The sequence below is a fragment of the Cibotium barometz genome, chromosome 45 (genome assembly GCF_041138505.1).
Source record: "Cibotium barometz isolate CiBa-2024 chromosome 45, ASM4113850v1, whole genome shotgun sequence".
NCBI classification, from domain to species: Eukaryota; Viridiplantae; Streptophyta; class Polypodiopsida; order Cyatheales; family Cibotiaceae; genus Cibotium; species Cibotium barometz.
Genome location: NC_141090.1, coordinates 14,182,457 through 14,207,907, shown reverse-complemented (window position 1 = coordinate 14,207,907; position 25,451 = coordinate 14,182,457). Strand labels below are relative to the sequence as shown.

At 48.3% G+C, this 25,451-nt stretch overlaps 1 protein-coding gene across 6 annotated transcripts in view; it reads left to right on the top strand.

Annotated features, from left to right (window-relative positions):
* Nucleotides 1-25,451, top strand: part of LOC147612471 (uncharacterized) — a 67,311-nt gene that overhangs the window by 17,079 nt on the left and 24,781 nt on the right. For all 6 annotated transcript variants that reach the window (XM_086783091.1, XM_086783087.1, XM_086783092.1 and 3 more), the window contains one exon: nt 7,890-8,003. In XM_086783091.1, the coding sequence (XP_086639217.1) occupies nt 7,890-8,003 (114 nt within the window). The remainder of the gene's footprint in view (nt 1-7,889; nt 8,004-25,451) is intronic.

The following is a 25,451-nucleotide window of genomic DNA, read 5'->3' as shown; positions in this document are numbered from 1 at the left end:
GGCCTTGGCGGAGCACATTTTATACGCTATCGTGGTTGCTTGAGGCAGGAGCTTCAGAGATGCCTGGTTGGTGGTAGCATTGATATTTTGATGATGCAGGAGCACCACTTGGGTGAGAGCAGGATTCGGAGATATGGTTCGGTGATGCCTGGTAGATGGGACACCTTTTGGTCTGCAGGGTTTGGTCCTTTGGGTGGACAGGGAGGAGTATGCATAGTCATTGCAGATGTATGGCGGCAGGCCATTGTGGATTGAGGGATCATTGTGCCTGGTAGAGCACAGTATGTCATTCTGAGGATGCATGATGAGCTATTGGGCGTGCTCAACGTCTATGCGCCCAATCATGCTAGTGCCAGAGCAGAGTTCTGGACCCAGGTTACGGATGCATTGCCAGAGGCCGCACATTGGTGTGTCGGGGGAGACTTCATCATGCTTGAGGACCCGGCTGATAGGGTGGGAGGCAGTCATGTTACAGTGCACGGCACGGAGCTTGCAGCTTGGGACCGGTTTTGCATGTCACTGAGGATCACTGATGCATGGCAACATGGGGCCTTCTCCCGCTCTCAGGAGTCAGGACAGTCTTAGTTTCTCTCGGTCGGATCGCCGGCAGGGAGGGACTAATCTATCACGGATTGATCGGTTTTATGTGGGCGATTGGTTAGGGGAGCGAGGGGGCTCCGTCGGCATTCTCGCTGGCACCTCATTTTCAGATCATTCGCCAGTTATCTTGACATTGGAGGAGAGGACACGGGAGCCCAGCTTGCAGTTGAGGATCCCAGAGAGGGTACTTACAGATCCCAGTCTCGCTGAGGACATTGAGAGGATCTGGCATGATAGTCAGTGCTCTGACCAGGATGCAGCAGGCCAGTGTGCCCAGGGACTCATCGAGCTTAGCTCTTTTTTGCACGCTGCAGCTTTGACACGACTGGGAGAGATTCGCGAGCGGGAGCATCGGCTGAGACGCAGCCTTGCTTCGCTATAGCGCCTTCAGGAGCAGCAGCCTGCATGTGAGTGGGTGGCGTCACAGCTGAGCCAGGCACGTCAGGAGGTTAGAGAGGCAGAGGAGCAGAGACATGAGTTTTACTATCGTCGTCAGGCCTCTCAGTGGACGCAGCTTGGTGATAGAGTGACTGGGGAGTTTTTTGAGATCAATGGACCCCGCCATGGTCGAGCAGGAGTCCGTCAGTTTGGTAGACCGGATGGATCGGTAGTTACTGAGCCGGGGGAGATCAGAGCCATTGCCACTGCATTCTATAGAGACCTGCTTTCAGCGGAGCCAGCCACTGAGGATCGAGATGCTTGCAGACAGACTGTGTGGGCCCATGTGCAGAGGAGGGTCACAGATCGTATGCGTACAGTTCTTGGTGCGCCTCTTTCAGAGATTGAGCTTGCCGAGGCCTTGAGGGTCCTACCGCGACATAGTTGCCTAGGGGAGGACGGACTGACGCCGGCCTTTTTTATGCGCTATTGGGACCTTTTGGGGCCAGGCCTCCGCAGGGGCTTTCAGTATGTTTTGGACACTGGGGTGATGCCACAGAGCTTTTCAGAGGGCTTGATCTTTCTTATCCCCAAGGGGGAGGGAGTATCAGATGATATTCGGCATTGGAGGCCTATTACGATCCTCAATACTGTCTACAAGGTCTTAGCAAAGGCCTTGAGTTTGAGGATCCAGCCCTTCCTGGGGGAGTTGATTCATGCTACCTAGACAGGATTCGTCAAGGAGCGCAGTATCCTTGACAACATCTTTACTTTCTGGGAGGCGACAGCCCGAGCTAGATTTCTTGGCGAGGACTTGGTCGTGATGCTTCTCGATTTTGAGAAGGCATACAATAGAGTTGATTGGGGTTTCTTAGAGGGCACTATGCTTCGCCTGGGCTTTGAGCCAGGATGGATCAGAGGGGTGGCGGCTCTGTATTCCACAGCTCGTAGCCAGGTGTTGATTGCAGGAGGACGGGGGCCGAGTTTTGAGCTGACCAGATCAGTCCGTCAGGGGTGTTCCCTCACCCCTTTTCTTTTTCTCTTCTTTGCGGAGGCTATGAGCATGTATTTGATGGCAGAGGAGGTTGGTTTGAGAGGACTCCAGCTCCCAGTCCGGGGGGAGGACCTGCTCGATGCTGAGTTTGCAGACGACACGGGCTTATTTTTGCATGGCCAAGAGGCCAATCTTCTTCGGGCAGAGCAGTCGCTCCAGGTTTTTAGTGCAGCTTCGGGAGCATTGATCAATTGGCGCAAGACAGTGGCCTTTTGGATCAGTAGTGCTCCCACTCCGGCATGGAGCGCGGACCCCGGTTTTAGATGGATTCCTCCTGGCACAGCAGTGCGGTATTTGGGATGCCAGATTGGACTAGATTTGTCACTTGAGCAGCAGATTGCCCCGCTTCTTCTGAGCATTCGGAAGAAGCTTTTGTATTGGAGTACAGCTCGACTATCCTTGGCTGGGAGGTTGGTGGTGGCAAATCAGGTGCTGTTAGCAACCATGTGGTACATTACGTCTTGCTGGATCTTCTCGAGCTCTTGCATCAGCCAGGTACAGAGGTTGATCAGGAACTTTCTTTGGTCTGGGCGGGACGGTCAGCTAGCCCGGGCAAAGGTTGCATGGGCAGTTATTACACTTCCGCTAGCTCAGGGAGGCTTGGGCATTATAGATCCAGTCGATCAGAGTAGAGCCTTATTGGGGAAGCTTATTGTTCGGGGGCTGCTTCCAGGCACTGAGCCTTGGAAAGAGCTTCTCTTGCAGCGGCTGCTGCAGGCTCGGGCTCCCCCAGCAGGGGGCACTTGGGCACTAGAGATTCGCTGGATCTTCATAGAGATGAGGAGGACAGGCCTCAGTAGAGGATGGGAGGACAGATTTGCTTTGAGTATCCTGAGAGCTTGGGAGCTGCTGAGACCGGGGCTCTCTCAGCGACCTCCTCCTTGTGTTGAGGAGTGGGCCAGACAGCCGCTCATCAAGAGCCCAGCGGTTCGCACAGAGCAGGGTCATATGCTGGGTTCTCGGCCTCGTCTAGCCTGGGGACCTTTAGCGGCAGGCCTAGCACGTAGCTTTGGAGACTGGCAGGCCTTCTGCAGTCTCCCAGAGGAGATCCAGGTGGAGAGGCTGAGTCACTTCAGAGGGGGGTTGATTTTGAGGGATGATATTCAGGAGGCACTCACAGAGGAGTGGTTCACGCCTTTCGAGCCAATGGCCCCACGGTGGATGGGAGCCTTTACACAGTTGGAGATCTTGATTGCTGTCAGAGCTTGCACTGAGGATGGCAGATGCCTCTACTATGAGATTCAGGATGAGGGCAGACTTCAGAGAGTGGAGGTGGAGTCGCCTTTGGTTGCAGAGTGCACCTTTCAGAGGATACGGATAGTGGCCGCCGCTTCTCGGAAGTGGCATATTGACCCCGACCCTGCAGATGTGCTCCCGGATTGGCGCATATGGGCATATGCAGCGCGCTCCTTGGCCCGGCTACAGTGGGACCCTGGGGAGTATGAGTGGCATGATCCTTATGCATCCCTTGAGGCCACAGAGATCACCTTTTTCCAGTATACAGTTCGGCTGGGGCGGCATATTTTGATGGCGAGGAGGATGGTCTCTCCAGCTGCAGCGGGGCATTGGCGGCTACAGGGACTCTCACAGGAGTTCCTGGAGGATTTTTTGGCTCGGCTCTGGGCTAGTCAACAGGCCCGCAGGATCTCGACTTTCCAGTGGCTGGTCGCGCACAGGGGCTCAACAGTTGGCACCTGGCTTGTTTACAGCGGTCTTCCGGCGGCCTGCGTCCGATGCGGCCACCCTATGGAGACACAGAGACATTGCCTTTGGGATTGCCCTCAGGCGCAGCAGATTTGGCTGCGGATGCTACGTATTCTGGCCCCCCTCTCTCCAGAGGGTATGTTTACGTGGGGTGCCGCTGCTTGGTCAACTTCGTCAAGGCCTGCTATGGGCTATGAGATGGAGCAGGACAGTCAGGCCATCAGATTCATTAGGGGCTAGCCTCGCCTGGTTCCGGCACTGGATTTCTCGTCCGCCAGCTGGACACAGGAGAGGGATTTACAATGGGAGCTCCTCAGCAGCCTCACCATCTAGTTCACCTGGAGGGCCCGGTGTTTCACGGCCTTTGAGGGGAGACTGGAGCCACTAGCAGAGACTGTACGGGGGATTTGGCAGGAGTTGATCCACACCCTGCGAGGACAGTATGACCGCATCCGGGGCGACTCAGATGAGGCAATCTTGCGGCGCCAGGCCTTTCACACCACCTGGCGCAGCAGCCCCTTCTATACCTTACACACGGGATCCCCCCGTTGGCATTACAGGCCACCTGTTTGGCTCCCCCCCCCCCCCCCCCCCCCCCTATTGTATGATTTAGCCCCTCAGTCCTTTGTACTGATGCTTGTATTTTGCAGCACCTAGGGAGAGTCTCTCGGGCTGACTTGCTGTATTCACTGCTCTGTTTCTCTTATGAGCAGGAGAGATCTTTTGTAGACCTACGGGCGTTTTTATATAACTAATGAAAGGATCTTTTCTCGGAAAAAAAAAAACTTCATCTCCCAAACTCTAAGCTATTATGCCAAGTGTTTTGTGATTGTTGAATGTGTTAAGTGACGTGCTATCACTATCTTCACTCATTTTCTCATCAATGTGTACATGGTTTTCATTTGCCTAGTGTAAAAGTTATCCCCATTAAACTTATTTTGCTTTAATGTGAGTTTCTCCATTGTGCACGACAAGGGGGTCTTACTGAAACTCATGGTGCCCGGGGGACTAGGGCCTTTGACATACTTGTTGATACCATCAATGCATATTAAAACATTTAGACATGGCCACAACCTTAACACATAGCCATCATCACTTTGCATAAAACATAAAAGCTAGACAAAACATCCACAAATGCTGAAAGTAGAGCTTGCACATGTGACACCACATAGAGGCCGGAATGGGCGGACTCCCCCCCCTTGGAGTATTTTATTACCCAAGGAGAATAATATCATGTACAAGCTTTGAGGGCCTTACTCTCCCTAGGAGAGATGCCGGATTATCCATATACAACCATCGTTGGACCAAACACACGGGCTATCATCAAAAGAAGCCCCTAAATACCATGAATATGTGTAAACCACCTCTCTCCGTGACGGTACTAATCTCCTCCATCACCACGGGTCTTCAAGATGCCAATGTGAAAAACTCAGCTGAAGCAAAGAATATACCATATACATCACCATGAACAAGTCGGGCAGCACCATGGGCAACCAAAACAAGTCAGGGCAGCACCAATAGAGCTGGTACGTGTGAACACGTCCTGTGTGTAAGGCCAATGAGAACGAGCGCTTATGTCTAGAGCTTTGTGTGTGAACATACCCTTGAGATTTGGCTAAAAACCTTATCAAAAATAAAAATAAAACTCCAACCACACAAAAAAAGGATAATAACGAAGATAGCGAATTTGTGCACTGCTCGCGAATCTGCGCACCGCTCAGAGATGGCTTTGCTGTGCGCCGGCGGGTGTTGTCTGGCAAGTGAAATGCGGGTGCCAGTTGTTGTTGTTGGCCGGCTCTGCAAAAGTGCCAACGATGTGACTGTGACTAGCTTGCGTGCTGGTCCAGATGTTTCCCTCACAAGATCTAGGGATGACAGCAACGGCGTGGTAACTTTTCTGTCTGATCAGCCCTCAGTGTTTGATTCATCCCGGGAGATTGGAGACATCAGAGGCCTGTACATGGAAGATGAAGAGGGAGTGCAGACAGTTGATGTTAGCGCCAAGTTTGGAAATGGAACACCTGGTTGGTGATACCGAAAGCTTTTTTCTCTGCAGCTGCTGCTATCCACCAATCTACACAGGAGTCTTTAAAGCACAACTAAACATAACCTTCTCCAGGCAACTGCCTGCTATTCGTGGCGTCTTCAGCAGGCCGTTTACCTTCAGTAGGCTGTCTTCAGCTGTCTGTTAAATCTTGTACCCGCCTTGGCTTGTTTGCAACTGCTTTGCTTTCTCTAGCTTGCCTTTTCTATTGCTAAACTCACCACTGCTCAATGCAAGGCATCCATGCCTACTAGACTATCACGCTTGAAAGATACACTATCAACCAATGATGCTACCTAGATACCCTAATTTCACCTCTCCTTCTTTTTAGCGGTGCTTCTCTTCTTGGCACCACTTCCAACAGAAAAAATGAAGATACCTACTTCTAGCAAGACCTACATGCAAGAATTACCCTACCATAGCTAGAGCCAGCCTGGCTCTGATACGATGTCAAGAAACATGGATCAAGCTCAAGCTATGGCTATGGAGGATGAAACAAAAACATACTTAAGATTAAACAAGGAACTTAAGAGATAACCAAATGCAAGACTTACTCAATATATGCTCCAATGCTTGACTCTTTGCTTGATACTTCATTGCTTGAAATGGGCTCCTTTTATAGGAGAAGAGTACAATTTGGCTTCTTTCTTGCATGTGGGATAACTCTCTAGCTCTTGTCACCTCAAATCTCAACATGCATCACCTCGGAGGAGAGGCATATTCAGCAGCTTTAAGGCTACATAAATCTTTGTATATACACACTTTACCACTGCAGCCGCGCTTGTGCCTCCGCTTTCTGCAGCACGCAGCCACTCCCCCTCTGGCTCCCTCCTTCCCACCCTGCCCTCGCCTCCATGCTCCTCCCACCTATTAGGGTTAATGCTCAAGAGAGAGAGACACAGAGAGCTTACGAATCAGCTACATAGAGGGATTACAACAAATTAACACACAATCAAGATTAAGGAGGGATTAGGGGTCTAAACAAAGGGATTAGAGGGGATTAATTAGAGTTGTGGACAAAGCATACTTTATTGATTATGTTTATGGCTTTTTTATAACCTTAGGCCCCACACATCATTTACATAGCAAGTAAATATACTTTTAGCCATGTTCCTTCTTAGGTGGCTACTTATGACAAGTATCCACTTAGTTGTCTACTTACCCTATAGGTGCTGGACTAAGGTTCTAAAGGTGATAACCTTTTATTTATGTGTGCGCCTAAGTGCACCACCCCTAGCACTTTATTCCTCACTACAAAACACATTTCTGCTACCAAAATGTGAACATTACCAACAATCCCCCCGAGGCAGGGAAGGCGTTGGCGGAGAGGTGTGGGTGGAGAGGGCTGTTGAGGGGGGCTGAGGCTCACAGGCGGGGCTAATGCACGGGGGGTTCACGATGGATCAAGCAGGAGCTCAGCGGCCCCTTTGCGATTCTAGCCAGACCCGAAAATGTCATTAAAAATGTTCATACTGTGCCCGATAAATGTGCCACCCATTTGTGGGCACTTTCGGGTACTTGTTCTGCCTTAAATATTTGAATTTTGCCCCTAAATGTGCCTTTAAGTTGGCTGCAGCCCTAGGTCATATCCATGTGCATCAAGATTAAGGCAAGCTCATCACACCAAAGGTTTGATAGGGGTTCTTGACTATTTTATTAATGGTTCCATCTATCTCAGAACAAATCAAACAACTTTTTTCTGAAAGGCTTGGAGCTTGATTCATGGAGGAACTTGCAAGTCTGCTGAATGAATGTGTTGGCATGGAAAGAGCTCTAGACATTACCATCACCTTCTGGCTGCTGTCATGTTTCTTTTTTGCAGTGTGTTTTAAATTTGTAAGGCTTCTAAGTTTCCAAATGCTGTCCCCAGCTTCGTAGACGACGTGCTAAGTATTTGAACTCTTGAATGGGGAGCCTCGAAATCAAAATCCCACTCGCATCAGCGGTTGGACACCAAGGTCCTTCGCCACCTATGGGCGATACCATGGCCTCTCCATGATCCCAGTCGGTTGAGCTTGGAGAGGAGCAGCACCGTTGACTGATTAGCAGAATTTCTACCCGAAAGAAGAAAGTTTCCAAATGCTTATACACTGTCTCTAATGGCTGCAGGTCAAGATTCAGCATGATAGAGAACAGTATGACAGAGAGCAAGTTGAGAGGCAGATTCAAGCTCAACAAGCTGCAGGTTTGGCTCAGCAGGGTGGAAAAACTTCCGATAGCAAGGCAAGTCTTTATTACTTGAATATGCACATATCACTTGCAGATATTGTAGACATTTTGTTTTTTTTGGTGGTGGTGTTCTTGACTTAGCGTGTTATTCTTACGTTGAGGAAATAAATCATGCATTTGTATAGTTGGGCGTTGATGAGGTGAGTAGTACACATGCAGGAGGGAGTTCATCGTTTGAAGCTTGAATCTTAGGTTGCATTTATTCTTGTGTTAGGTTTTGTAAACATCTTTGGACTGAAATGGATAGGGACCAACATAAAATTTTCATGTTTTTGGGTATATGAAGAGAGATCTGGTTGAAGTTTTATTATCAGGCCTGAAGCTATGCCAGGCACTGACTTCAAAGTGGTCAATATTCCACATCTCATGCTTCAGAGGCCTCACAAAAATCAACTGAACAAGCACAACTTGATGACCAGCATTATCTCAAGAATCTGAGGCTAAATCTTCATTAACATGTGCCTCTTAAATAGTGCGCGTGTCAAAATATGCAGCGGAGATGAAGACAAGATCTGAAAGCACAAGAGCAAGTGCACTGCAGAAAAACACAGCAATAGAGAGGGAGAGAGAGAGAGGCGTGTAACACTGCTATATACACAAGAGAAAACCCGAATACTGGAATACAATGAGTGGGGGGCCAAGGGGCCATTTTATATGGCCCCTATCAACCAGTCGGTCAGTAGAAAAACAGCCGACAGGAGCAACATGTGTCCACGACTTGCTCAGGTGCAGTCGGCCGGGTCAGAGCAATCAGTCCAGCAAGTCGGCCAGCATACAGAGGTAGCCGACATGCATAGGACAGCCCCCCACACCAGAAAAAATATGGAGAGTGGGGAAAAATGAGAAAACACCTAAATCGGGCGGGCACACCCACAACAGAGGCCCTGGTGTAAATATACAGACAGGAGATGATTGCTAACACCCCCTCTCAGCTCCTGGATGTGGAACCAACCCCAGTGACCTAGAGTGCCGCCGGAGCATAGCCTGAGGTAGAGACTTCGTGAAGAGGTCCGCCGCATTGTCCCCCGTCAAACAATAAAGAAGCAAGATGTCACCAGCCAAAATCTCCTCACGAACAAATTGATATTGTATCTCTATATGCTTGGTCTGGGCATGGAAGACCGGGTTCCGAGCAATAGCTATACAGCTTTGGTTATCGCACTGGATGACTGTGGGCTCCTTTTGTGGAAACCCAATCTCGCCAAGCAACCTCCCTAGCCACACCACCTCGTAAGCAGCACCACAAGCAGCTCAGTACTCTGCCTCTGTCGATGACAAGGCAATAGTTGGCTGCCTCTTACTGCTCCATGAAACTCCTCTTGAGCCGAGGGAAAAATTGTAGCCTGATTTGGATCTCCTCGTGTCTGGATCTCCTCCCCAATCTGAGTCACTCCATCCTTGGAGTCTGATTCCATCCATCAATCCCCCTCCTGTGTAATAGAGTCCAAGATCCTTCGTACCCTGCAGATACCGCAAGATCCGCAATCCTGCGTCCCAATGAGACTTCAACGGCGTCTGCATGAATAAGCTCAACAGCCCCACAGAAAAGCTCAAGTCCAATCTGGTGTTCACTAACCAGATCAATGAACCAACCAGCTTCCGGTACATACAGAGAGGCATCATCTGGCTCACAAGGATCATTCACTGTCAGCTTCGTATTTAGGTCCATTGATGACGTAATAGGCTTGCAGTTCTCCATCCCAAAGGCCTCAAGCAACTCATGAACATACCGCTGCCGAGAGACAAAAAACCCCCTCTGGGTCTGCCAGATATCCAATCCCAAGAGGAAGTGGATTAAGCCTAAGTCGGTTATCTCAAACTCCTGTGACAAGGTAGCCTTCGTCACTCTAATGTGCTCCACATGACTGCCAGAGAGAATGAGATCATCCACATAAAGGATGATTAACGTAACCATGCCGCGTTCCCGAAAGAGATACAGGTTGGGATCTGCAACCGATCTCTGAAATCCAGTCTGGAGAAAGAAGGAATGAATCTTCTGATTCCAAGTCCTAGGAGTCTGTTTAAGACCGTACAAGGCCTTCCTTAACCTGTAAACCATCCCTTCTGATCTTGGAACCACAAAGCCTAGAGGCTTCTCAACATACACCTCCTCCTGCAGGTCACCATTAAGGAACGCAGATTTGACATTCATTTGATATACGGGCCACCTTTGAGAAGAAAGCAAGGGCAAGAACGGTCCGAATCGTGGTCATCCTTGCTGTTGGTGCAAAGGTATCGTCATAGTCGATGCCTGGCCGCTGAGCATAATCCTTAGCCACAAGTCTGGCTTTGTGTTTGTCCACCGACCCATCTGACACATATTTGGTCTTAAAGACCCACTTGACACCAATGACTAACCATTTTGACGGCCTCGGTACCAACTCCCAAGTGTTCTTCTTCTCGATGGCATCCAGTTCCACCTACATGGCTTTCCTCCAAGTATCCTGTGCAAGGGCTTCCTTGACAGAAGTGGGCTCTTTGTCCCGCATGATACGAGACATCAAAGCATAGTTTACCTGTAAAAGCTCCGCTGAGTGACTTTTATCATGGACTCTGTGCGATCTTCGAGGTCCGTCCTCTGTGGTCCATTTAGAGGGAAGCTCCGTGACACCTGACTCCTGAAGGGTGTCCACTAACCACATAGGTGTACTCGAACAGAAGGCATAGCCTCTTGCTGTTGCGGGGACTCAACTCTAGCTGCGGGCTCAACCTCCCGAATTGAGTGAGGTTGTCGAGCTGGAACAATAGACTAGGAATCATCATCAGAATCCTCTGGATCTCCAAGAAGTGGCGGCTCATCAACAGTGGAAACCGGAACATGCTCATCAAAGACCACATCCCTGCTGACAACAATCTTGTTCCTCTCTAGATAAAATAACTTGTATCCCTTGGAAAGAGAGTTATATCCCACAAATATAAGCTTTTGGGACTTTGAGTCGAGCTTCCCCCTCTGCTTCTTCGGAATGTGAACATACGCATCGCTCCCAAACACACGGAAATGGGAGACATCAGGTTTCCTGCCAAAATATGCCTCAAAGGGAGTCATGTTAGGTACTGAAGTCGTCGGAGACCGGTTGAGGGTATGGACAACCGTAGCCACAGCCTCTCCCCAAAGTGGACGAGGAACATCACGATGCTCCAGCATCGTCCTCGCCATCTCCACCACAGTCCTGTTCTTTCGTTCTACTACTCCATTCTCTGATGGCGAACCTGTATTGGCTAGTTTCCTCTTGATGCCATGTTCCACACAAAATCTCCCGAAAGCATTAGAAGAAAATTCACCTCCTTTGTCAGCCTAGAGAGTCTTTGCACATCATCTCTAAGTGCACAAAGGCTGGAGTCTTTGCAGCTGAAGTTGAAGAATCAGCACTCTTCCCAGTCCGCTTAGGACACTTCCTCAGTAGTGGCCTTTCTCGCCACAATCATTGCAAGTCCTCTCGGCCTTTAGTTTCTCTTGGTCTTTGTTGGGCTTCTTCTCAGAAGACTTCTCCAATGAAGCCTTCCCTTTGCCCTTGTTGTTATTCTGGCCTTTTGATCGTTGGCCAGTTAAGGCCTCAGCGCCTCCGCCCTGTGGAGGGTTCGTGAATCTTTCCTCCTAGTCCAAGACCGTGGGCACAAGCTCCTCCCATGTGATGGTGCTGAGCCTGCCACCACTGGTAATCAACGAAGAGTAAAATGCTGAGTATTGAGAGGGCAAATGTGACAGCAACGTTATGGCCATATCCTCCGATGATATCTCTTTCCCAGCCTGGAGAACTTCATGCTGAAGAGCCTACAGCTCGTTGATGTTCTCCCGCATCGTCGACGACTTTGCAGGATTCATCACCCACATCTGTACTTCCAAGGAGATCCTCTTCATGGTCGATGCCCTGTTGTAAAGAGAAGCCAAATGCTGCCATATACCTCTTGCTAGCGTCATATGCTTGATATGATTGATTACTTGTGGTGTGCAATTGAGGAAAATGTGAAATAGAGCTAGGAGGGCCAAATAGTTACGGATTCTATCCTTGTCCGAGGCGAGGGGGAGCTACTAGAGGGCTGGCTTGAGGTGGCCTCAAGCTTTCATCGAGCTACAAATATGTCCTCGAGGGCAATGCTTAAGCCTCAAGATCGGGCATCCACGGAGATCCACCGTACACATGGGCTCCAGGGGCCTTGAAGTGAGGGGGTGCGAGCCAAGATCCGATCCATCAGAAAGGCTTTCCATGGCTCACCACTAGGTAGCAAGCTTGTGACGATCAACTTGCCTAGCAGGGCTCTCCTCGATACTACTGGGTCTATGATGCCCAATCCTCCACATGTCCACAGCTAAATAATCACTCTTCGGCCTACCTTGGCTTGAGGTGGTCGGCCGTCAAACCCGGCCTACAAAAAATTCCGGATCAGCCGCGCCGCTGCACCTGATCCAGGCAAGCTCTAGAGAATGTCCAGCAAGAAGTGATGTACCACAAATGAATGTGAACAGTAAAGGTTATAAAACCTTTACAATAAAGAATAAAGGTCTAGATTAATACTTACCAAGTGTTCACATGCCAACAACCATGTCAAAATATAGGGCATTCGCACGGTTCATGGGTGGGCATCCCTTGCCCGTGAATAGGACACGTCAAGGCAATTATGCGAAAACAATTTCAAGCAGGCAGAAATTCGTGCATATGCATTACGCAATGGATATTTCTCTGTTCCTGGAACTTGTAAATATTAGGTCTTCCCAAGCGTGGAACTAGCTCAGTGGGAAGCCTAAACTGGGATCCTTGACAGTGGGTTCCATGTCTTGGCCACACTACGGGTGACACAAGGCCGACGCTGACCGCGAGAAACTGAAGGCAGAGAGGACCTGTAATGATTGTGGCGAGAAAGACCACTACTAGAGGCAGTGTCCCAAGCGGAAGACCGAGAAGGGTGAAGACTCCTCAGCAGCAATCATGAAGACTCCGGCTTTAGTGCACCTGGAGGTGATGGACATCGATGTTTCATTTTCTTCAGGCAGGGAGGAGATTGGAGGACTCTCCGCAACGGATACTCGGGAGTGGATTCTCGATAATGGTGCTTCCAGGCACATGACTCCTTCCCGTTCCGGTTTACAGGATCTCTGCAGGCTTTCCGGTCATATTCTTACTGGTGGTACATCTACTATCCCAGTTCACAGTGAGGGTAGGATGGAGATAGTTCCCGATGGCAGAGGGGGGAAGCATTCCTCCTAGGTGTTGTATGTTCCGTCACTTGGTTTTCATCTGTTGTCAGTGCATCAGGTTTGCAAGACTGGCGTACGGGTGGAGTTTGATGAGCATTTTGTTGCTCTCCGAGCCAAAGCAACAGGCCAAGTGGTTTGGGAAGGCGGAGTGGAGAATGGAGTTTACAAGCTTTCAGCACTCTCTCTCCCAGGTCCTCAGGTTTGTGATGGCCACTTAAGTGTGGATACGCTGCAGGTGCGGGCTTTATGGGACCAGATGGTGGATAGCTTGCCAGAAGATGGCAGCAGTTGGCAGGAACTGTCCAGTATTGATGTTGGAAGTTCTTGTGTTCGTCAGTCAGAGGAAGTTGAACAGGTCACTTATGCTCTGATGTCTCGTAGTGTTCGGGACAGAACCTCCAGTAGATGAGGATGTTCTTTCCACGGGGACCTTTCGGAAAGCCAGGCAGGTGGCAGGTGCTTACTTGCAGAAGGAGGTGGTTTCTCCAGGCTTTGTGGTTCCGGATTCAGAGGGGGTGGTTGACAGGTTTCATCAGGTTTCCAGGACTTGTTTGTGCACCGTAACAGGTGTTGATCCTTGTGAGCAGTGTGATGCCTCTTTGACTCAGAAGCAGAATGGTTCATTGATCTGGTTGATGGACACCAGATTGCACGGGAGCTTCCTGATGAGGCAGTTGAGCTCATGGTTGCAGATGTCTCTTTGGGAGACAGGATTGCGTTTCCTGTGGTTTCTGCGGCATGCTAAGGATTAGGGACTCTTGTACACAGGAGGGGGATTGTTGGATGGAGTCCGACTCCACGGTTGGAGTGACTCGGTTTGGGGAGGAGATCCGGACACGAGGAGATCTACTTCAGGCCCAGGAGCAGTTTTATGGAGCAGTAGGAGACAGTCATCTTTTGCCTTGTCGAGAACAAAGGCAGAGTACCGGGCTGTTTGTGATGTTGCTTGTGAGGTGGTGAGGATGCAGAGGTTGCATTGCAGGTTTGGGCTTCCATTGGAGGAACCCATGGTCATCCAGAGGCACATTGTTCGTGAACAGATCGTTGCTGATGACATCCTGCTAGAGTTCTGTTCGACGGAGGACAGTACGGTGGACCTCTTCACGAAGTCGCTCTCTCAGGATTTGCTCAGGCGGCACCCGAGCTCCCTGTGGTTGGTTTCACAGCCAGGAGCTGAGAGGGGGTGTTAGAAGTCATTTCCTGTCCAGTTTTATACACCAGGGCCTTTGTTGTGGGTGTGCCCGCCCTTATCAGGTGTTTTATCATTTTTCCTCACTCCTCGTATTTTTCCCCTATTTTTTTCCATTTTTCTGTGGCTTGGGAGGCAGCCCTGCAGTGGTGGCAGGTGGACCCTGAGCCTGGCCGACTGCATCTGTGAGATAGCCGAATGCACCTCATGAGTCGTGGGACTCTCCTGTTGTTGGCCGACCCATCTTGATGCTGCCCGATTGTGTTTATCCAGTCGTGAGGCTTCTTGTGTCCAGTCGGCTGCCTACAGCAGGCCGACTGCACATGTGGGGGCATATAAATAGGCCCCCACCCCCATACCACTCGGTGTATCATATTCGGGATCTTCTTGTGTATATCAGAGCAGAGTTACGCGCCTACATCTCTCTCTCTCTTGTGCTGTTTTTTTCTGCATGCGTTTTTGCTCGTGTTCCTAGATCTGGTCATCATCTCTGCTACGTATTCTGACAGATCGATGCCAGGCTAAACTCGTTGCTTAGGAGCACTAACGAGAGCTCGATCGAGAGCGAATGTTACTCGAACACGAACAGGAAAAGGAGGCCATGCGTGTGAAATTTCAGCACACCCTCTCTTCAGTTTTCCCACCCCATAGGTGCCACCAGCCAGAATCCCGCGACATCAATGACCGTCATTTGAACTCAACCGAGTTTCAGTAAGTATGATGGTAAGTGTGATCATTTAGCTGTCAATCAATTTATTCATCAGTTTAATGTATATTTTCCTTTGGCAAAGCTAACAGATCCTCAAGATAGAGTCCACGTAGCTGCTCCCCACCTCATGGGTGAGGCAGTCACTTGGTGTGGCAGCATTGGTCTAGTATCCATACAGACTAGATCACAAGTGTCACAACTTTTCACTGGGATATCTTTGTCCCCATGACCTACAGAGGATGAGATTTCTCTCTCCCCATTATTTGACCAACTTGGCAGATGAGTTCTATGGACTCAAACAGAACGGGTCACCGGTGCTTTAGTTTTCCGGTAAGGTTATCACTCTAGCACAACAATTAGGGTTATCTGAGCAGGCCAAAATGGATCAATTCATTCGTGGATTAGATCCTAATATCCGGTTCATAGTTCGTAACTCTGAACCCAACACATATGAATGGGCTTTGACTCGCGCTCAAAATGAGGAAATGAAGATGAACTGAGGCAAGCCTAAGCAACCGTAGTCTAGTACCAAACCCTAGCAGCAGCAATCTGCATTGCAGTCGGGGAAAGGTAATGCGTCTTCTAAAGGTGCTAAGAAGGACGACAGTACCAGCTCTAGTTCAGGGGGTAAGAAGGATAACCAATCCAAACCTAAGAAAACTCTTGAGGAAAAGGCTAAAGCAAGCATCACTGGAGTTTATCTTCCTCCAGAGGAGCAAAGGAAGTACCAGTCAGAAAACATATGTTTTTTTTGTTATACCATTGGGCATGGTAAGAAGGATTGTCAGAAATGGCAAACGGAACAAGCCTCCAAGCCACCTTCTTCCACAGTTTCCACAACATCTCCTGCTTCTCCAGTCCCGTCTACTACTACCAATGCAGTTCAGCTTTTGCCTTCTATGCATCGTACCATCCGTGGTATTTGATGCTGGCAGGAGGGTGAGAGTGATGCTACACAGAAAAGCCTCATCTGAGCTTATGGCTCTGCCAAGGGCCGCTAGTTTGTAGTCCTATTTGACATGGGTAGTTCTGAGGACACCATCTCTCCCCAGTTGGCTACCAAAATGAGCTGAACATTAGTGTCCTATCATTTGGATGTAGACGGGTTTACACCTGGTCTTCGCACCCACATTTCTCAAAAGACACAATAGTTTTCCTTTGAAGTTCAAAAGGCCTCTCTCCAAGGAGATTTCATTGTCTCACCTCTTTTAGGGTGTGACATGATTTTAGGAATCCAGTGGTTTCGTTAGTATGAGCCTATTCTCGATTGGGGACAGTGCACTTTTACTATCTGAAAGGTTTTCCTGAGCCTCTCACGATTCGTGGGGATATGAGCATTCTTGGCATTCCTTTGATTTCTCATCTCCAAGTCCAATGAGCTATCCGCAAGGGAGCCGAAGGAGCATTGATTTACGTTCGTGCTCAAACAACCTCTACCTCATCGATAGCGGCTATCTCATCTTCATCTCCATTCCCACAATTAGCAGACCTCTTGTCTTGACACGAGGACATTATGCTTAGGGACGATCTCCCACCCAGTCTCTCCACCTCTCGTCCTGAAGATCCTCATATCGATTTGGTCCCTAGGTTTCCCTATCGTCTTTCCAAGACTTTAGAGGGTGAGCTAGAAAAGTAGTTATTTGAGCTCCTCCTAGCTGGATTCGTTCGGCCATCTTCCTCACCATTTGCTACACCCATCCTATTTGTCCAAAACAAAGACAAGTCTGCACGCCTTTGTGTAAACTACAGGGCATTAAACAAACTCACCATTAAGAATAAATTTCCTATGCCAAGGATTAAGTATATTTTGGAGCGTTTAGACGGTGCAAAAATTTTCACTAAGATCAGCCTCGAGTGGTTACCATCAGGTCCGCATTTTTGAAGCTGACATTCCAAAAGTCATACCCTTTGGGCTTACCAACTCACCTGCAACCTTCAATAAAATGATGTCCAGGATTTTCACAATCCTCATTGGTAAGTGTGTTTTCATATTTCTTGATGACATACTTATATTCTCAGTCACTGTGGAGTAGCATGAGAAAGATGTGGAGAAAGTATTGCAACTTTTGTGAGATAATGGGCTCTAAATAAACATCAAAAGTATATCTTCGACGTTATAGAGATTCAATACTTGGGCTACATCATTTGTTCCGTTGAGATTCGATTGGACCCCTCAAAGGTTCAAGAGATCTTGGATTGGGACATTCCTAAGACCGCCCAAGAGATCCGTTCATTCGTAGGTCTTTGCCAGGCCTACAACACTCATGTTCACCAGTTTTTCAACTTTGTAGCTCCTCTCATAGACTTGCTCAAGAGGGTGAAAACTCGTAGACAAAAAGTCACAGTTATAGGCAAGCCATTGGATGTATTCCATGCACTCCAGAAAGCAGTTTGAAGCGTCTGTTTTGAAGTTAGCATCTTGGGATGAATCTTTTGAGGTCATTACCGATGCCATCAATGTAGCCATAGGTGCTGTTCTTCAGCAAGACCATAGACCCGTGGCCTACTACAGTAGAAAGTTAGATGTCGCCGAAAGGAATTATTCGGTTTATGATAGAGAGCTTTTGGGTGTGATCACAATGCTCAAACATTGGAAGTCTTTCCTTTATGGACAAGTTTTTGTAGGCATATGCTCACTTATGGTAGTGCTATGTGTGAACAGGGCTTAACCAAGGGCACTTTTTCCCATGTGGTTTTTCCCCTTGGACATCAAGTGTGAAAGGACACTGTAACATATAATATTTTGTACTTCCATATTATATGGATGTGGCACACATGCAAGGGTTGACTTGCATTTTGTGGATACCACACTTTTGGCTCTCTCTCTCTCTCTCTCTCTCTCTCTCTCTCATTTCTGTGTGTGAGCTTCTCTACCCTGCACCTAACCCTAATGTGCAGGTTTGTGTGTGTGAGTGTGTGAGTCCAACACCCAACAGTTGGTATCAGAGCTGGGAGCTGGCCCTGGAAGTCTGCTGCTGGGAGAAAGCCTGCGAAATTCCGTCGCCGTCCGTCCGTGGATTCCGTCATTGCTCCACCGTCCGGCCGCCAGAAACGGGCGGCACTAGTGGGGAGCCCACCACCACCCTCTGCAGCCGGCGGCGACATCGCTGCCTCCGCCCGTCAGCGCTCCCTTCCGGCCGCCCAGAGCCACGTCGGTGTTCTGCTCCGTTCCGGCCTTCGTCGCCGTCGCCCAACTTCGACCACGCCCTCGCCGTTCCGCCTGACGTCGCCCAGCTTCGACCACGCCCTCGCCGTTCCGCCTGACGTCGCCCGTTTTGCTGTTCCGTCGACAGCCGTCCTGTTCGGGTCGGCGTCTCCGTCTTGGCCGCCGTCGACATTGCTGCCCGACCGTCCTACGCCGACGATTCCAGGCCCCCGCTAACCTGCGCGCTCACCCAGCGCCCGTCTGCTGTTCGCACGCCTTTGTTTGGGGCCCGACATCTGCACCTGGGCCAGCCTATGACTAGCCCGACACCTGTCGACAGCCTGCTGGCTCCCTTCAACGCCCGTCTACACTCTCTAGCGCCGTGCTCGTACCTTCTCTGCAGCAGCCACCGCCTCCGTCCGCCGAAGCTTAACAGCTGCAGGCCTCTCGACTGTGTGCTCCTCGCCTAGCACCTGCTTCCTCACACGTGCTGCCAAAGGTATTCTTCCTGCACATTTTCTTCCAAATACAAACACAGATTTTGCAGCCATTCCAGTGCAGGTCATATGCAGATTTTGCAGACACTTCTGTGCAAGTCAAATTGAAAGGAAAATTGCAGGTGCAATTTGGGGGGATTTCTCAATTTCAAGACAAATTGAAAAATTGCAATTTGGGGGTTTTCGAAATTGAGGTCAAAATCAGCAAATTGAACCTCTTTCACTTGCAGAAATTTGGGGCTTTTGTGAAAATTGGCCAATTAGATGCACATTGAAGCAATTGGAGTGCATAAAAATTGGGGATTTTCATATTGGAGCATGTAATTGGGCATTACAGCTGCGATTTGTCGTGTATGTATACACATTGTGTGTAATTGGACAATTTGGTGCAGGTTTACACTTGCTTTGGTTTGCAGGCATACATTTGCACAAGACATTTGGTTGCGTGGCAGTGCACATAGGTGCTTGGTTTGCTTGCAGATATATTTTGTTGACATGGCACAGAATGCTATAGATGTATTTGGTGTGCTCACCTAGGAGGACAAGCTGGATGGATCTAACTACTCCCTCTGGAGTTTCATGATCCGTAATTTGTTGGTAGCCAAAGGGCTTTGGGGCATCGTGTGTGGTGATGACACACGCCCACTTACCATACAGCCAGCCACACCTCAAAGGGGAGGTGCTCAAAGAGCTCCTGATGTAGAACCTGCTCCCACACAAGAGCAGAAGAGATGGGACTCTAGAGATGCACAGGCCATGTCATTGATAGCCCTTTCAGTGAAAAGGACTATTATTCCGCACATTCGTTCATGCAAGACATCGAAGCTTGCATGGGACACATTGGAAGCAATGTATCAGGTACGCAACGAGGCAAGAGTTGCCTACTTGAAGAGGCAATTGGATCTTCTTTCTATGGATCATCTCACCAAAGTGAAAGATTTGCAGGAACAATTGCTCAACATTGATGAGGTTATCCCAGATAGACAGATGGTCACCAACACTCTTCATTCTTTACCGCCTTCCTACTTGGGCTTTCACAGCTCTCTCAACCTCTGAATGAGAGGAGGTGGTGATCCCGTCACTTTTGAAGAGCTCGTGGGTTTACTCTTGCAGGAAGAGCAAACAAGAGCAAACGTATCGAGCAACCGTGGTGGAGAAAAGGCATTTACAGCCAAGGATAAAGGTAAAGCAAAGAGCTTTAGGCATGGGGGACAACAGTCTAGCAAGGCTGGTCATGGACAGCCCTCTTCTAGTGGTGAAAAGTCTGACAAAGGGGATGCAAACAAGCCCAAAAAGAAGGGCAAATGTCACTACTGCCATAAGCCTGGACACTACATCAGTGAATGTAGGAAGCGGATTGCAAAAGAGAAAAGGAAAGAAGCAGGCAATGCAGTAGCAGACTCTTCTGATGACAAAGCACAGCAATCAGCTAATGTAATCCAAGAAGAGTACACTTTTTTGGTCACATGCACTAGTGACACACCAAGTGCTTCAGACACTGATATGTCTTGCATTGCATCTGACAGACAGAATGCATCATGGTATTTTGATAGTGGTGCTTCGAGCCACATCACTTCATGCAAAGATGTATTTCAGCACTTGGTTTATGCTTCAAATGGCCGCACTGTATCATGTGCAGATCATACCACATATCCAGTAAAGGGAATTGGTAATGTCATACTTATTGCAGCCAATGGTGCCAATATATGTATGAAAAATGTATTGTATGTTCCAGGGATAAAGAAAAATCTGCTCTCCGTCTCAGCCATAAACGACCAAGGTTTAAAGGTTGAATTTGAAGACGGGAAGTGTTTGGTAAAAGACCCATCAAAGGGTTATGAAATAGTCACTTCTGGAACATGATACAAAGGCTTGTATAGGCTGGACAGCTATGACAAGCGCACTTATGATGCAAATACAGTGGCTGCCCACACTCCTGCTATGCATGATGCAGCATGCTCGTTTTGGGCATGTAAATTTTCAGAGTTTGATGCTTTTGCAGAAGCATCATATGGTTGATAATATGCCGCCTCTTGAGTCTCCACCAAGACATGTATGTGGGGTGTATTTTGGGAAAGATGCAACGAAAACCATTCCCCAAAGATGGAGCTGTTAGAGCTGAAAGTAAATTATAGCTCATACATAGTGATGTATGTGGTCCAATGCGGACACCATCCATAGGGGGGCATCTTTACTTCGTCACATTCATTGATGACTACTCCAGGTTTGCTTGGGCTTACCCCTTGAAAGCGAAAGCAGATGTGTTTACATGCTTTCGACACTTTGTAGCAATGGCTGAAAATATGTGTGGATGTAAAGTCCAAACACTCCGCTCAGATGGAGGTGGAGAATACATGTCAAATGCATTCAAGGATTATATGCTTCAAAAGGGCATCAAACACCAATGTACTGTGTCTTATACACCGCAGCAGAATGGTGTAGCTGAAAGGAAAAATAGATCTCTCATGGAGATGGCAAGATGCATGGTAAAAGCACAAAAGTTGCCTCACAAATTTTGGATGGAAGCTATAATGTGTGCAACTCATGTGTTGAACAGGTGTCCAACAAAAGCTTTGAAAACCATAACACCATTTGAGGCTTGGTATAGCCGAAAGCCAACAGTGGATTATATGCGTACATTTGGGTGTTTGGCATATGGACATGTGCCAGAACAACTCCGAACAAAGCTAGATGACAAAGCAATTAAATGCATTTTTGTGGGCTACAGCAATGAAAGCAAAGGATACCGTCTTTATAATCCAACTACACGAAGGATTTTTGTCAGTAGAGATGTGGTATTTGCTGAAAATTCAGAACAGCCCATGTACAGCTTGTATAAAAGCAATGATACAGGCATACAGGACATGTTTGATGGACTTTTACCCATTGCAATTAGGGGGGATTCAGATCAGCCAGCCCCTACACAAGAAAATCCTCATGTAGAACATGTGGAACAGCCAGCCATTCAGCCCCCTTCTATGGAAGAAGTGGAAGATCTTGTCAGGGAAGAGCAAACAGCCATAGACACAGCCAAGTCAGTGCCAAGATGGTTGCTGAAAGCATTGGCAAGCAGTCAAACGCATTTTTCGTTATCTTAAGGGTACCCTAGATCTTGGTTTGTTCTATCCCGGGGGGGCAGCTTGCAGCTTTATGCATACAGTGATTCAGATTGGGCTGGAGATTATGATACCAGGCAATCCACCAATGGGAATTGTTTTTTTCTTGGCAGTTCATGCATAACTTGGTTGAGTAAAAAGCAACCCACTGTTGCTACATCTACTTGTGAAGCTGAGTACAGAGCCGTCTTTACAGCTACAGTAGATTGTGTATGGTTGAGGAGACTATTGGCTGATCTTCGTGAGTGTCAGTAGACACCCACCACCATTCTCACTGATAGCCAGAGTGCTATGGCCGTGGCACGAAATCCAGTATTTCATGCATGTACCAAGCACATAGAGATTCATTATCACTATGTCAGAGAGAGGCTACATGCAGGGGAGATCAGTTTATCTTATTGCCCTACACAGGATAATGTTGCAGATCTATTCACAAAGGCTTTACCTCGAGAAAAGTTTGAAGCTTTCCGCAAAGCTTTGGGCTTACTCTCATACAGACAGTGATCTGCTACCTTGTACAGGTTCACACTTCCACTACAGGGGGGATTTGTAGGCATATGCTCACTTATGGTAGTGCTATGTGTGAACAGGGCTTAACCAAGGGCACTTTTTCCCATGTGGTTTTCCCCCTTGGACATCAAGTGTGAAAGGACACTCTAACATATAATATTTTGTACTTCTATATTATATGGATGTGGCACACATGCAAGGGTTGACTTGCATTTTGTGGATACCACACTTTTGGCTCTCTCTCTCTCTCTCTCTCTCTCTCTCTCTCTCTCTCTCTCTCTCTCTCATTTCTGTGTGTGAGCTTCTCTACCCTGCACCTAACCCTAATGTGCAGGTTTGTGTGTGTGAGTGTGTGAGTCCAACACCCAACAGTTTTCACAGTCAAAACAGACCACCAAGCACTTAAGTGGCTTGAGACTATGCCAAGTGCCCAGTGGAGCGGTTGGCAAGTCAGATGGAGTCAGATCTTCCAACAATTTGGCGGAATGATCGAGTACATCCTAGTAAGCATAACCCAGTAGCAGATGCTCTTAGTCGAAAGACCAGCATCCAGACCATGCAGGAGTCTACCATTCTCGAAATCACTTGAAAAGACTTGGATAGCATGAAAGATCAATATGTCGATTCCGTAGAGTTGAGTATTGAGTATACTTTGGCCCTCAATTCTAAGCTTGGCCGTTACTCAATGCAAAACGGTTGGTTGTTCTACAAGAACCGTCTCTGTGTGTGACTTGGTTGAACACAATGCTAATCAATACACTTAAATACACTAAGATTTGATGGACACTTGCTCAAACACAAGAAGTAAATTGCTGAATTGACAAGAGACACACAATGAGCCGGAACGGCCGACCCCTCCCTCAAATAAGTATATTGATCTTGGGAGAATCAAGTACATAGTGTCATGGGCATTTCTGACCAGATTTCCATACTAATGCATATGAATACAGTATTGCAAACAAGTGGTTGTCGATGTAGACTTTCAATCCACACTACCCTCTCAAGTGCCCATGTTCCCTACCATCTGCTCTCTATTGTTCCACCAACACACGGTGTTACGACCCTGTGTTTTTCCCTCTGGACAACAAGCAGGTGGGCACGGGCACGGGACGGGCACGGGATGGACAATGTGAACAGGCATTAGTTGGGATGTGAAAAGGAAACTCATAAGTGTGGCCAGCCCAAGTGTGAAAGGAGACAAAAGAGATTTTTAAAGTTATAAGGTTTTTAAACCTTTGATGATTTAAAGTATTATTAATTATTTTGAAAAAAAAAAGCGTGCGTTTCCTTTAACCTTTTGCTTTTTAGCGTTTTTAATGAAAAGCACATCGCCTCTTTAAAAAGAGCGAAGGGTGGTGGATTGGAGGAGGTGGCCATGGCGTGGCGCATGGTGAGACGGCAGGCGCAACTCCTTGAGCGAGAATTGGCACAAGGTATGAATGGGTGCTGCTGCACGTACCACAGGCGAGTGTCCTACTAGGTCGCTGCTGCGTATGTGTGCTACCAGGCTGAGCCGCAAGGGCTACAGGCGGTGGTGTTACTGCTGTTGCTGTCGCCGCCGGGTGCTGTTGTCGCCGCCGCTGCTGCTGTCGCCACCACTGTCGGGTGCTGCTGTTGGGCGCTGACAAGTTGCTGATGCGCACGGCCTACAGCAGTTCGCTGCTGCACATGGGCAGCCAGGCAGGTGACTAGGTGGTTGAGCATGGGCTTCTACCAAGTAAAAAGCGACCAGGCGACTACATCTATGGGCTACTGCGAGTCAGGGAGCCAGGCGGGTCTTAGGTAGAGGTTGCACGTGTGGAAGACCAAGTGGCTGCGCATATGGGCTGCAGCTAGCAACAGGAGCCTGGTGGATGCAGGCAGGTTGCATGTCTGGAAGCAGCGAGCAGAGACATCTCTAGGCGACTGTTGGATTGGACAGCACGACTCTCTCTCTTGGAAGAAGGTGAGCTGAAGGCGGCACCAAGGGGCTAACAGCCAAGGGGTTTCTCTCTCTCTCTCTTCGCAAGTAGGTTTTATTTTACAAGATTGGGATGCAGAGGATCAAGTTAAGAAGCATAGGATGATGTTCTTGGAAGAGATGTGTGTTGCTCTTCGTCTTGGACTTATGTGTATTCAGGGTTGGTTTGACACATCCTCTATCTTTCTTTCTCTTGGTTTTTGGCACCGTGATTGGATGGTGCATATGTGGATTTATCTGTCATGGAAACAGGACATTGGTCTTTCGAGAAGAAACAGGACTTTGGTATCGAGGAAACAGACCTATGGTTTATGGGATACAGGTCTTTGGTTTATCGGATACAGGTCTTTGGTTTCGTGTGGAAAGCATGTCTCTGAATTCATGTGAACAAGTTCCAGTTTTCTCGAGGTTACATGCAGGCTGTGACTATAGGAATGACATATGGTTTAGTACAGCCCTACTGCTGTTTGGGAAAGGGTTCGTGGGATCCATGGTTGAGATGGAGAAGACCTTTTCAAGCAGGGAGGTGTCGTACAGGTGTGCCTTCTCTATAGAATGCTTTGCTGTACTAAGCGAGAGTTCTTATTGGGAAAAGTCCTGGGTGAAAAGCTATAAGGGATCCTATTAGTAGAGGATTCGACAAGTTGTACTTTGTACTCATTTTTGATCAAGTAAAGAAATACCGCAAGGGGCGCCATTGCGTTTTGGGGCCAAACGGTGTCCTTGTACTATTTGTAGGAGCATTCCAGCTCCCCTGTTTGTTTTCCTTTTCCAGATTCTCATGGGAGATGAAGTGTTTTGTGTGCGAGTGTTTGTTCCACTGCCCGTCAAGTTTTTGAAGGCCGGTTTCACATGGTAGCAACAATCTGCAAGAGAGCACGTAGGATAAGAGAACACTACACAGGGTATGTGATCTTGTAATCCGGTTCCTCCCTCCTGCTACTTGCTCCCATATTTAAGCATAAAAGCTTACCAATAGTAAGTAGAGTCGATGACAGCGGAAGTCTTCGCGATGGAAGTCCTTGGAGTGTTGAGATCTTCGATCTGTCGCATTTCTTCGCGACAAAAGTCTTCAAGAGGATGAAGGGAACCTTGGGAAAGCTTCCCCTATGGTTCAACTTG